The sequence below is a fragment of the Stegodyphus dumicola genome, chromosome 3, assembly GCF_044657685.1.
Source record: "Stegodyphus dumicola isolate Sdum_Otavi_A_Nest chromosome 3, ASM4465768v1".
NCBI classification, from domain to species: Eukaryota; Metazoa; Arthropoda; class Arachnida; order Araneae; family Eresidae; genus Stegodyphus; species Stegodyphus dumicola.
Window position 1 is genome coordinate 149,864,989 of NC_140770.1, and position 15,005 is coordinate 149,879,993.

Sequence of the window (15,005 nt, forward strand, 5' to 3'; positions counted from 1 at the left end):
TGGAAACTGCATCTAAAACTTCAAGCACAGCAACCTGCACGTTGGTACCCATTTTGCAAACAAACGGAGGCAAGTTGTCACAGTCCTCTCTGATTGGTGTAAACAATCTATCAGAGTACAGGTCTGTTTACTCGATTCAAGATGCTCGGACAAGGGGCTTTCTCGAGTCTCACTTGGAGAAGTGTAAACTGCCCTTAAGGAAGAGGGGTAGGAGACCCTGAGGCCACCATCCCCCAGGGTACTATCCCTTAAAATTAGGATGGAAAATCCAACCTCTTTGAGGCTCGGGCAACCATTTTCCTATGAAATATTAAAAATGAGAAAAACATGAAAAGTCTTCCTGAAAACACATAAAATTGCTGAATTGAAAAATTGGGTACTTTTATCTTATTGCTTCTGATGTTGGGGGGGGGGATGAGGTTCACCTGTAAGTCCATGACTGTGGAGGCTGAATGTCACTGTGTGCTCAGGTATGTTTTTTGTAATTAAACCTTACAAACAAAAATAATTCTTGCAAAATCTGCTTTTGATTTTTTTTTTTTTTTTTTAATTGCTCATGATCAGAATGTCCGTATATTAGATGTCTAAATTTCGGACTTTGTACTGTATTTTAAACATCTACTACCTTAATTTTTGTTCACAGTAGAAAATAATAGCTTACTCTAAAATCAAAATCACCAGTTATTATAACAGACTAATCAAAAACTAAATATCATGACTTCTTAATGAGTTTCGATGCCTTAGAAATATGACAAATAAAAGATACAGATTCCAGCTCAATTAATGCCTTAAACTGCTGCTAGTTAGCTCTATAAGTAATGTAGGTCATTCAAAAATCCATAAATAACTCAAGTGAAGAAAGCAATGAATGGAAGATCTCTAATAGCGATTAAAAATTTGAAAAAAATTGTGTTGAAACTATTGGGTCAGTCCATAAATTTGTGTGCATTTTTTGGTAAATTTTTAAATAATGTAAAAAACACAATTTAACATTTTAATTAATTATATATTTTCCTCCATTATCTACAATGTCTCGCAATCTTACAGGCAGCTTTTTTATGCCATTACTATAGAAAGACTCTGATTTTAATGCAAAAAAAAACTTGAAAGTTCATTGTGTACATCCTGTTTAGAATTTAACTTTTTTCCTAGTAAAAAATTTTGTGAGGCACGAAATAAGTAAAAATCACTTGGGGCAATATCTGGGGAGTAAGCAGGATGTGGCAAAAGCTCCTAATTAAATTCACTAATTTTTTTGCAGCGTTGTTCGAACCGTATTCAGTCTAGCGTTATCATTATGAAACAGCGCTTTCTTGATATTCACCAATCGTGAGCAGTTTTTGATCAATTCTGAGTTTAGACAGCAAAGTTGTTCACTATAAATTTCTGAATTAATCATTTGATTTGGTTCTAAAATTTCAAAATGTCCTGAATGGTGTTCATCATTATTGCTGCTTTTTCCAACTTAAAAATTTTTAAACCATTTCTGGACAGTCCTTAAACTAATAGTGTAAGTACACTATTAATTTTTAATGTAAGTACACACATGTACACTATTAATTTTTATCGCTGCAAACCTGGCAGATTCACCACGTGAAAATAAAAAATATAGCTCGGCACGTTTGTACTGATTATCTATATTCATCTTTTATGGGTACTAAAATGCGTTCAATATTTACGAAAGTTGTAGATGAACTGAATAATATGTTAATCAAACGATGACAAGTTTCAAAAGGTTCAAAATTGTATTATTTTAGTAAATGCACCATAATGAATTCCATGCATACTCTTAATGCGCATGAACTTATGGACTGACCCGGTATATGTTCCTTTGTGAAAACCTTCCAATTCAAGAAGCAAGATTAAAAATTAATTTAATTTTCACAAAAAAAAATTTTCACTAGAAAAAAACTGGAAATAATATATTTTTCCATAAAATATTCCTTTAATATTCCATATAATTGTTTTACTAAAATCCTGCTTTTATATACTGAAACAGTTGCCTCTGATGTGAGCATTTTCATTTGGGGGGGGGGGAATATCATTAGTTAAATTGAAAATGTTTGAAAATCACTGTTAGTAATGTCTGTAGGGAACAAAATTGTTATCTGAAATTTCTGGATAGTAAATATTTTGTCATTTTTGTAATTCAGCGGAGATTTCTTACATGTTAGGGCAAATTAGTATGTTCTTTTAAATTTAAAATGTAGCATTTTCTGACGTCCATAAATAACTCATCATTTTTATGTTAATAGTATTTTTTTTATACATTATATCATTTTTATGTTATAGTGTTTATAATAACATTTAAATACATGATTGTATAGGACAGTTTGTCAAAAGGAAGTGAATGCTATATCCCGACCTCGAGATACTGGGGCTGGTTTTTTTGCTGAAGAGGATGATACGGATTTATTGGCTGCTGAAGAGAGACCTATTGTGAGTACTCCTGCTCCACTGTTTTCTGGGGACAGACCTATATGTATTGAATGCAAAGAGGAATTTAATGATAGTTATCTTCAAACACATTTTGATTTTCAAGTGTGTGATGGTTGCAGGTTTGTACATTTAAATGTAATTTAGATACTTTTTCTGCTTTTAAACTTTATAAAAATTTCCATTTGAAGAATTATGATTATAAACTTTTTTTTTTTTTTTTTTTTCACCCTTGCTTACATAAATATATTCCATAAAAATAATGTTGAAAATTATTGGAGAATTTTGGAAGAAATTAATATGCATGTAATTTTTTGCATGAAAAACATGACTAATGAAGTTTGAACTACCAAAGGAGATAAAAGTAAATGAATCAATGAAAAAATTTTCACATGTAAGCTTTCGGAGATTGGAATATTATTTAATAAGTTCTTCAAAGATAAAAATTATTGAGAAGCATATAGAGAAAGTGTATACAATAATGATGAATAACATGATATACACCACCCTATTTTAGGGTGTTGCAGATTTGGAACAAAGTTATGGATTTATTCTTTTTTGCTCTTGAAGAAGAGGGATCTGTGTCTGATTGCCCTCGAAATCAATAGAGTTTTATTAAAAGTCTACACAAACTAAGGTTACCACTTTTTAAATTAAGAAGTATTTTATGAATCAGTAGTTGTTATATTTATTATTTAATATAGCAAAATACTGAAAATAAGGATGCATCTGAATCTGTGGCCATTTTATTCTACTCTTTTCTCATTTGATGGCTGTCTAATTAAATGAAATATACTATTACACTTGTAACTTGTGCTGCCTGTTTTGTAATGATAAAATTACTTTGGCAAGTTTCATGTTTTTTATTTTTGTAATTGGTCTCTAGAATTTATCAAATAACAAAATCTGTTCAGCTTTTCAAAAATCTGAGAATATTATAATTTCCATGCAATAAATTTGTGCGTTATTAAAGAAATGTACTTGTATATTATGTAAGTACAGATGGTGAGACTAAAAAATTGGTTTGAGGAAATCTAGATTATGTTTACAGCAACCTTGTGGTTCATTTCCTGTTGGTGTAAGGAATTAACAACTATCAAATTTTGCCAAGAGTTATATGGTGTATTAACATATGCCAAGATGTAACTTATGAGGAACTCTTTGTACTATTGGTCCTTACACCATTCTTAAAATATTTTTTTTAATAATTTTCTGTTATAACCTAGGCTCTCAGTAATTGTAACATGTAAGATTTCTATTGTTTTTCAGAGATAATGATGGTGCTCATGCTCTTATCAGCCGAACAGATGCAAAGAAAGAATATCTTTTGAAAGACTGTGATTTTGATAAACGAGAACCTCCTTTAAAGTTTGTGCTCAGAAAAAATCCACATAATATGCATGGAAGTATGAAACTGTATCTGAGATTACAGGTATATATTTCTTTAATCTATATTAAACCTTTAACACTATTAATATGTTGTTCTTTTTACATTATTACAAAAAACTTCTATGATTGCATAATAAATTATTCAACTTCAGACTTTCCCTTTGTTACTTTATTAAATTTAATTGTTCTGATATTTTTCTATTATTTTCTTTCATTTAATGATCATTAAACTGTTCAGCTTTATAAACAGCATATTAAGTACCAATAGTTCTTAGACTGTGGGTCACGGAACACTTGAAGTACTCATTTTCTTATTGTATGGTTACCAATGAATTATTGTTTGTTTATTATTAGTTTATCTTATTTCTTTCTAAGAATCTTCTTTATTCACTGTTTTATTCAGAACTAATACATGTATCTGGGTCATGATCAATTACAACTATATATACAGTGAAACCTCATTACAACAATATTTTAGGGACCAAATAAATATATTGTTGTAGAGAGGCATATTGTTATATTGAGGGCCCACATATTTTGAGCATTTAATAAGAGTTTTATTATTATTATTATTAGTTTAAGGTACATAACATACTACTTTTAAGTCTATATTTAGAAGAAATTAATTTGTAAAATACTAATAATAGTGGTTTAAATACTAAAAAAATAAATAAATAAGATCAATTCAGAAAATAAGCACAGAAATATTCACATACCTGAAAACACTTTTTATTGAAAATAATCCAATATTTTTGTTTGTTTATTGATTTTTTTAACTGTTAAGTTCACCAATACTGTATGCATTGAGTCTAGTGCATGAAAATGTTCTTCATTTGTCGACGGAAGGCTTGAAAAAAATGTCCGTAGAGAATTCACAGATTGAAGAGCTTCCTGGGATGACAATAAGGACTGCGATGGACCTGTATTATCATAATCATTATCTTCATCATTGTTTCCTATCTCATCAGTAATTTCAGAGAGAATATCTTCACCAGTAACTCCTGTGAAAACCATAAGATCATCATCTGCTGTTAAATAGTCTTCTATACTAATTCCAAACTTTTTACCGCTTGTTTCCTCAAGTTGGGATACGGATTTTTTGATGTGCAAAACACATTCTTGATCATCTGAGATATCATTGTCTATGGAATTTTCATCATTATCAGATTTCTTATCTTCCATAACACAAAGACCGGCCTTTTTCCAGCAATTCCGAATGGTTTTTTCTGTTACTTCCCAGCAACTTCCAGCAATATTGTGACACGCTTACTTGACATTTACAGCTTTGAAAGGGTCTTCCACTTTATTTTCAAAGTTTACAAGTATGGAGTCCACCAACTGTTTTCTGTAATATCCTTTGAAGCACTTAATTATGCCCATATAAAGAGGCTGTAAAATTGAAGTGCAATTGGCAGGGGAAAAAGCGATTTCGATATTTTGTAGCTTTGGAAATGACGTGTGAGCACCGCAGTTATCTATCAACAAAACGATTTTTTTCTTTCTCTTCTTCATTTCATTGTCTAACTTCTGTGACCATTCGGAAAAAATTTAGACGTCATCCAAGCCTTCTTATTTGCTTTATACTCCACAGGAAGACTTTTCACGTTCTTAAAGCACCTTGGCTTCAATGATTTACCAATGACGAGAGGTTGTATTCTATGCGTTCCTGTGCTATTTGTACACAGAAGAACAGTCAGTCTCTGCTTTGATTTCTTCCCTCCATAACACTTTTCACCCTTGAATGACAATGTTCGATCGGGTAGGAGTTGGAAAAACAGCCCAGCTTCATCTGCATTATAAATGTCTTCTGGAGCATACTTTTCTAAGATTTCTTTCATCTTGTTTTGCCGCCATTCATTTGTGTCGTTTATCGGGGCTGACTTTTTCTCTCCGTGAACTTCTTGGAAAGTTATTCCATGATGATCTCGAAAACGCATTAACCAACCATTGCTAGCTTTGAAAGTTTTGTTCCCTAGCATTGCTGCAAATTTCCGTGCTTTTGCACATAATAAAGGTCCATTTATTGGGACATTTGTTGCTCTCATCTCTTTAAACCATTTTAAAACAGCAGCATCAATGTTTTCATTTGTCGCAACTTTCAGTCGTTTTCGCTCTGGGTTAATTTCATTTGAAGTTACAGCATCTTCGATTTGCTTTCTCTTCTTTAGGAACGTTGCAACTGTAGATTGTGATAATCCATGTTTCTTAGCCGCATCAATCTGCTTCATTCCCTCATCAATATCATAGATAACGTTCAGTTTATCTCGAAAAGATAGTTGCTTTCGCCCTGCCATCTTAGGGAACAATATCGCGTGAAAGAAAGAAAAGTTTAAACCAAATGTTTCGCGTAGAACTCAAAGTCGTTAAAAACTATAAAACAACCTTTGAACTCACTTTTCAGTACGTCACTTAACAGCACCCCGCCTCCATCTCCCCCTGTTCCTCTAACAAAGGGCACTTGTTCTGTGACAAGGTGACCAGACAGGTCTAGATGTCCTTAAACCTTATCAGAATTCCAAAGCTTACTGGGAAATGAGACTAGGCATACATTTACACTTCACCCCCCTCACCCACTCCAATTCCCAAAAGGGTGGTCTTCATCTGTTTTGAAATCTGAAAAATAGCTATTTATTCAGGGATAAGTTGAATATCCACAATGAGTCTTAATAGATGGAAAAAATAACAAAAGAAAACGAAAAAAAAAAAAAAAAAAGCATTTGAAAATCAAAATATTATTATAAAGGGAGAAAATAATAGTGAAATTTAGATTGAAAAAATCGTTTTACAGAGGTTTATTGTTCTAGAGAATATAGCAATATTGAGGGGAGATTAACATTAGTTTATATGCAAAATCACCGGGACCACAAAACATTATTGTAGTAGAGGGAGTTATTGTTATATCGGGTATCGTTGTAGCGAGAGTTTACTGTATATGGATTGCAAACCTAAAAAGTTTGGGAAACATTTCTATGCACTAAAAGAAACATCTATGAATTTTATATTTTTTATGTATTGATGTAAAAACATATTTAATCTAAGTATCTGGAGTACATCTTACAAAATTCAAGAACATTAAACTGTGTTCTAAAAAAATGAATTTTACAGGTTGAAAATCGAGCATTAGAGATTTTTGGCACGGAAGAGACAATAGAGGAAATGAAAGAACAGAGAGAAGAAGCACAACTGAAAAGAAAGAAAAAAGCATTTGATAAGAAAATCAAAGGTATAGTTATTTCCTGTGTGTATTCTTGCATATGCATACATGAAAATAATATATCCAGAAATTAAGAATGTCCAAATTACATTATGTCTGCCTAATTGTATTTTCACCATTCGCATAAATAAGAGCTGTACATATATTCCCTTGGCAACAGACTTAAAATTAGCCCCCCCCCAAAAAAAAGTGTTTAGATTTTTTAAGTAAAATTCTCATGATTTTGAAGGTGATTTGGCATAGGTCTTTCTTTCTGAAAGGAAAAAAAATTCACTTCTGTAGATGAAGGACTAATGTCAGATAGCCCTTAACCCGCTGACAACTGCTCAATTTGTCAAACGAAATCTCTTAAAACATCGTTTTTTTTTTTTTTTTTTTTTTTTCTCCTATATTTTAAATCTATATATATTGGAGAATTGAAAAATGCATTTTTTCCTTTCTAGAAAATGTTTTTTATATAGATTTTTATCATGAGAAACTAAGTTGCCAGAAAAACCAATTTCAGATGTTATAACCAAAAAAAAAATTGTTTTTAAATAAATTTCAGTTGAATTACAGTTAATTTCTATTTATTGCATAATATAAAAAAAGTAAAATATATAACATTTAAGAAAATATAAAGCACTGAGGAAAAAAATACCTTAGAAATGCAGTTTAGTACGATAGAGTTCAAAACAGGGTTCAAGGAAAAGTCCAACTTCACAGTCTTTGCACCAGATTCAATAAATCTAATTATTAATCTAACCAATAAATCTAATTAATAATTCAATAATTTAATTAAATAATCAAGATAATCGCTGAATGTTTTCTAGCAGCCATTTTTGTAAGAAAAAAGCGCAAAAAGTGGAATTTGAGCAGTAATACCATGTGCATTCAAATGCCGCAATTTGGTGGATAACTAACAATATCTATTGGCCAAAACGTAAACTAAACGTCTAATACTGTATATAATTTATTTCAGGCATTAAATGGGGGAAAAAGGGGATGTGCTCTTCAATAAAGGAAGAAAAACACATGCCCGCGGAAATCGCGGAATGAGTTGCTACATTTGAGTTGCCCGTGGAAATCGCGAGATGAGCAGCCAGAGGGTTAAAAGTAATGGTGTTTTATACAAAATATAATGACAGTCTAAGGTTGCTTTTGTTGTCTAAGTTTAAATTTTACATTGCTATGTTTCTTTATCAATTAAATTTTGCAGTTAACTGGTAACAGATTATTAAACTTGGGAAAATTTTTAAAAATTATTAGGTCTAATTTATCAGATACAAATATTTCAATATATTGACAATAATTTAATTTTTAGTATGAAAACCTCTTTTTGAGCATGTATTGAGTTATCAAAAAAGTTCTACATTTTTACAAACACAAGTGCATGTTCTAATTATTTTGTTATTGCTTTGGGGCATAAATTTTGTGTAAACAGGGTTTGTATGGTCCTTAAGAGTCCTTAGGTTTTTTGGAATGAATTTTTGGTCCTTAAAGGTCTGTAATTTTGGTCTAAATTGGCAGAAAGTCCTTAATCCTATGAAATTTGTTTCTACAACTACCATTTTGAGTGTGAATAAGCATTTTGGAGGAATATTTTTGGCGAATGGCTCACAAATATGGTTATCTTTTGAATGGGCGAGTACATTCATGGGTTATAATTTGTTCTTATTTCTAATATAAACGGTGCGATACTTGAGTTTTGGGGCAAGAAGTGAAACATAAGCATTTCGAAATTATTTCAGTTTTTCTGATGGAGAATTCTTAAACAACTTTTCACTTTTGGGGATGTGAATTCTAGTATTAAATGGTTCTAAATTTGGTTGACTTATCAACATTTTGGGAAATTTAAAATCAATTTCTATAGAAAATTTTGTAACTCAGAGATCTAAGAATTTTTTAATGACTTTTGTAAACTATAGCATTAAGAAATTTCATTAAAATAATGGTAATATATTAGAATATTACGTTAAAATAAAATGTTTTTATTTTCCCCTATCTTATTATAAAATGACAATACAGAGTACTCTCGATTACTCACGGATAATCCAAACTATCGATTTTCTTGCATATTGTACATGTTTATCTCTTTAAAAAAATCCTTAGTTTGTTTTTCTGAGAGTATGTAATATTTGTCAAAGTGCTAGTTGTTTTATCATGATTGATGATGTCCAGTGGAGTTCAAACAGAAATCATTGGTGTTTTGGTACTAATGGAATTTTCAGTGTGTTCTGTGCTTGTATTTTTTCTGCCTCTTTTGTTCTTGTGACTTTTAAAACAATTCAGTTATTTGCCTGACTTCTTCAAATTTAGATAAATCTCTGATTTTTAAATTAAGAAGACTCTTTTTCCATACTCGGACGTCTGTGTGTTTATTTTTTACACTCACGCATAGCACTGAGTGTGCATGTGTCGACACCTTCACGCACGTATAATCTGCAAACGAGTTAATTGAGAGTATACTGTACTTTCCATTTTGATGATTTATTCTATAATATTTTGAATTTGAAAAATAAATAAGGTAATAAATGCTAGAAAGCACAATTTATGAAAAAGTTCTTGCAAAAGTAAAATAGCTATGTAATTAATTTTAAATATCTTTTTAAATTTTTTCATGGTAAAAGTCTTCCCCATGTAGATGTCTCAGAATATGCATCAGTTTCCTCTACTATAAAATTAATTTAACACATTTTTCTTCTAATTCCCCCCCAAAAAAAATTTCTAGCTTTTTGCCGTTACAGAATTGGTAGAGGTAATTTTTCTTTCAGATTTTAAACATTTCAATTTGGAAAATTTAGAAGGATTTGAAGGCAAAATTTATAGACCCTCAATTCTAGAAGATTCCAGAAAAATATGACAAAACAGAAAGTTTGTGATGAATTTCTTACATTTTAGAGAATTTTTGGAAGAACAATGAAAACATAATATTTGAATGTTTTACTTCTGATACTAGAAGTCTTTTTCTTAACATGTTTATCTTTCCTTTATTTTCTCTTCTTTTCATTAGGCACGAGCATGGAAAATATCAAAAATACATGGACAGGCATTCATAGAAAGGGGAATTTTCTATTAATAAAGAAATTGAGGTACTATTCGGTTTTGAGGGCCGTAAAAAATCGCCAACTATTGTTGATGCCAGTGCTGCCAAAAATAATTGCGGCAAGAAAGGAAGTATAATAGTAAATCACTATCTAAGATTGATGTTTTAATTTAGATGAAAGGTTAATTTCATATAATACTTTTTTATTATTATAATTTATATGAAAAAGGCTAAACCTGACTGAATGGAAGCATAAGAGTAAATAACTATTTCAGATCATTATTATAATTTATATAAAAATTACTAAACATAACTGAATGGATGCCTGCACCGCTATTTCGCTACCCAGTTATCGCTAAAACATAATTTCATCTCGTTGATTGTTCAAACATAATTTTCTATAATGAATGATGCCTTTTCTTTGAAAAAATTCTCGGTAAAGGATAGAATTGACCACTTATTTGTTTGCCACTTTTTACAAGGGTAAAAACAATTGGATTTTTGTCAATTTTCTTTTACTTTTTAAGTGAAAATAGGTCGATGTGTACATAGATAAAGTCAAGGGTGTGCGCAGTGCCTTTTTTTTTTTTTTTTTTCAATTCTGGGATTTTTTTTAAAGTGAAAATAGGTTGATGTGGTTGGTACATGTTGGTACATGGATATCGAGTATGTGCAATTCTTAAAAACACGTCAAGCAGTGGGTGATTCTGCACTTTACCCAAAATTCTACTGCAGACTTTTCGTCATGGGCAATTCCCAAATTGTTAAATCCATAGGATTTAAAATTTAAAAAGGATTTAAAAATTAAACTAGTATTTCAATGGTGTCTTAAAAAAATATAGAACTATATAAACTTACGCAATCTGAAATCAGTGCATACGCTAGATTTGGCACATTTGCGCATACATTTTCGCTGCAATTTTTTTATGGTCCTTAAAACGGAATAGTACCAAAATTGAAAAATGATAATGTAAAAGCTTCATCTTATATATCTCAATGCATCATACACAGGGCTGGTGCTAGCCAATTTTTTCCCTGATGCAATCTCTGCGAGTCCTAAATTCTGCTCCCAGTGCTTGTCCTAAATTCTAAAAGTTTTGTAATTTCTAGATTTTGTTGTGAGGTGCATCACTAAATTCTGAAAATTCTGCAACACCAAGCTCTGTAACAGGCTTTGACTATATATCATTTCATATTTATTCTGAATATTTATATTACTAAAGAAATAAAATTAGCAGCTTCTTCTATACATTCTAAATACACTGCTCATCATTGAAAATGCAACACCTAGAAGGAGTGGTCAGAAATTTATGCAAATTTTAGAGTAGACGCACGTCACTGAGTTATGCGAATGATGTAAAATTCGTAGCTCTCCGACACACGTAAAGTAAGATACAAGGGAAGGAACGTGCAGAATGGGCAATATTCATATCGTTATTTCTTCCAGACAAATCATGGAAAAAAGTTGGTTTTTGTCCCGGAGGATACGTGTAATAGGAGAGTATGCCAGACCGCCATCAACGAAGGCACTTCCAGCAGTTAGATGATTTTACAAGGGGTATGGTGATCGCACTGAAAAGGGCGGGTTGGTCCTTACGTCAAATCGCAGCTGATACCCACATGGATGCAAGCACAGTGCATTGACTATGGCGAACATGGTTGGAACAAGGAAATGTGGGAAGAAGGAGGGGTGCAGGTGCAGCCAAAGTAACGTCAGCACGTGTGGATCGACGCATCTGCCGACAAGCTGTGGCAGTCCCGCAAGTCATTTGTATCGCAATTCTGCAGCATGTGCAAGATACCTTGGATATTCCTGTGTCGACTAGAACCATTTCCCGTCAATTGGTTTAACGTGGACTGCCACTCGGCGGCCGTTAAGAAGACTGCCATTGACCCCACAACATAGACGCCAACGTTTAGAATGGTGTGGGACTGGAGCGATGTGGATGACAGAATGGCAAAACGTCGTGTTCTCAGATGAGTCACGCTTCTGTTTATCCAGTGACAGTCAACACATACGTATGTGGCGTTGACGTGGAGACAGATCTAATCAGACAGTAACTGTAGAACGCTCCACCATGCGACAACGCGGCATAATGGTTTGGGGCACTATTGCCTACGATTCCAGGTCACCTCTAGTTCGTATTGAGGGGACTATGACGACCCAACGATACTTGGATAATGTACTACGGCCGGTCGCAATCCCCTACCTTCAGGGCCTGCCTAATGCAATTTTTCAGTGGGATAATGCCCGACCACACAGTGCTCGCCTCTGCCAACATGCTCTGCAAGGTATACAGATGCTTCCCTGGCCACCGTACTCTACTGACCTGTCACCAATCGAACATGTGTGGGATGTAATTGTATGCCGTTTGCAGACTCTGTGCATAGACGTGTTTCTTCGTTCATCGCTGTCCGCGGTGGTCCTACATTCTACTGAGCTGACACCGTTCTCGCTCTGTATTCTGACTATCATTTTGAAATAAAGATCACTTATTGCTGCTTGCTGTCTCTGTCTTTTTTCCAAATTTCATCACTTTCAGACCACTCCTTCTTGGTGTTGCATTTTCAATGTCGAGCAGTATACGTGTAATTTTTAAAATAACAGAAATCTTTAATTAAATCCAAAAATTCTAAAATGAAGAGGAAACATATTGAAAAAAGAAACTGCATACATAAAGTTCATTCTTCAACGATATGTACAGTTATTATTATTATATAAATTAACTAGTTTATAATTTCAGCTTTTACTATAATGTCTCCTTTATATCCTGGCCGGAATGCAAATCCATACCTGAGGTGTTTTGGATTGTAAGACAGAGTGTGTTCCTACTTGAAAAATTTCAAATCTCTTGCAGACAATGAATATAAAGTAGAAAATGTTTGAAAAAAATCACGAGTGATATTACACAACATTTGAGCAGCAATGCGTTTCAATTATACAAATTTTAATTTTTTCACTCTATTGTTAAATATCTCGAATTTGGTATTTAAGATGGTAGGATAATGTGAATTTACTGATAAGCTGAGTTTAAATTTTATCGTTTAATATTCATCTGAAGGATGTTAAAAACTTAGCATACTGGGTGGGTGGGTCTACTGAATATTGCTTATAACTTTTTTAATCTATAACCATGTTTTAATGAATTAAAAATTAAATAGCACCTAACTGTGCTACACGTAAGCAGAGCAATTATGCAAAAGTTTTTATAAGAGATGCATGGACAGATTTCTGCAGATTTTACAGCCATACATTTGTAAGAACTTGACTAATTCACTTCTCATATAATTGTGGCTTATTTTTTTAAATTTATCTTGGATCCTACTAATTGCCAGATGAATAATACAACTGAACATTAATAATTTATACTGGTTTAGGCTCCTGGTGACTGAGTGATTCAGTAGAGTGGCATTTTCATAATTTCTGCATGTGTAACATGAGTTTTAACCAGTGTAACATGAGTTTTGATAGATGGCCTTCAAATTCCTTCCAGTAACAAATAACCTAACATACCATAAAATTATTTTGACTTAAAGATGAATGGTTAAAGATCTAATCACAAAATCCTTTATTTTTAGCTGTATGCGTATGTGTATGTGTTTATAAACCTGAAATTGGCTTTCAAAAGAATATGTTCATTGATTAATTTATCAAAAAATTTCACGAAGGAGTGAAAAACTATTTTTTACTTTTATTGAAATTACAATGCTGTAAAACCTACAACCAAGAATTTATCCAGTTTTAGAAGTTATCTGTTTTATTTTTCCATTTTATTCTTCATGCTAGTTTAATTTAATTTTTGGATATTTCTAACATTAGAAATAATATTATCAGTTACTTTCAAAAGAGTGGTTATAATTTGTCGTATATATATTTTCAAACTGTACATTTTAAAAATTAAAATTTTATATAATGTGACAAATATGTATTTCTAATACTAAAGGGCGTGGACCTTAATAATTATTTCAGTAATTTTCAGTATTAAAAATATGTGATAACATCAGTTTTCCATTCTTTGGTTGTAATATTTGTATGAACTGGTGGTATTCTTAAAAGCTAGTTTACCTTCTGTATTATAGACCCTTGCTCTCTTAACTAAATTTTCTCTTGTGAATCTTCTGTCAATTACACATTAAAAAATTAAATAGTTTTCATTTTCTTTTCAGAGTCATTATATTCCTATCTCTTAAGATTTCCCAGAAACCAATGAAAAACTTCTGTTGTGAGGGTCTGAGGTTTAGTCTTTAGTTGTGCACCTGAATAAAACATAAAATATGACTAATCATAATTTAGCTGTGTTAATCAGTTTTGTCCTCGCTTCTGAATGTCTAATTGATATTTTATTTCTTTCTAGCACTAAAAATGGAAGTTCGAAGTAGTTTGTATAGAAAAAAAGACAGTACTCATACACACGTATTTGGCCCCGAAACATATGATGAAAGCAATGATATATATGTAAAAACTTGTACCACTTGTGGTCATAAGGTAGAGTTTGAAAAAATGTAAATATGCCATTTGCAATGGTTATAATGTTGAAAGCACAATATGAACTTATGTATCTTATAGTCAAGATGAAGTTATTGTAAATACCTCTTTTTTATAATGCATTGTATTAATACAAAGTGTGATTTATACTATTCAAAAGTTTTTATTGAAATCTCTTTTATTTTAATCTGTTTGTAAAAATTCCAAATTTTATGATTTTGTATTAAATATTTTGAAATTTGTATTTAATTTCTGGCTTGCTGAAGGATCTGGAAAATTCATATTCTGTAAGCTAAATCTTTTATCAATCTTCAATGGTATCTAGTTTGATTTCATTTGCATAATTTTTTGGTCTGTTTTAGTGGGCAACAAAAATTTCTTCATTATATGGTAATTAAGTCATTACCTTATTAGTAATTAAGTCATAGTCTTGTTTAAAAACGTATTTCTGACTA

At 31.7% G+C, this 15,005-nt stretch overlaps 1 protein-coding gene across 5 annotated transcripts in view; it reads left to right on the plus strand.

Annotated features, from left to right (window-relative positions):
- Xpac (DNA repair protein complementing XP-A cells homolog Xpac) overlaps positions 1–14,794 on the plus strand; it is a 34,181-nt gene extending 19,387 nt beyond the window's left edge. For all 5 annotated transcript variants that reach the window (XM_035369153.2, XM_085813461.1, XM_085813460.1 and 2 more), the window contains exons 3-6: positions 2,328–2,558; positions 3,706–3,868; positions 6,931–7,048; positions 14,420–14,794. In XM_035369153.2, coding sequence (XP_035225044.2) covers positions 2,328–2,558; positions 3,706–3,868; positions 6,931–7,048; positions 14,420–14,571 — 664 coding nt within the window. In that variant the 3' untranslated portion in view covers positions 14,572–14,794. The remainder of the gene's footprint in view (positions 1–2,327; positions 2,559–3,705; positions 3,869–6,930; positions 7,049–14,419) is intronic.
- Positions 14,795–15,005: the final 211 nt, after the last annotated feature.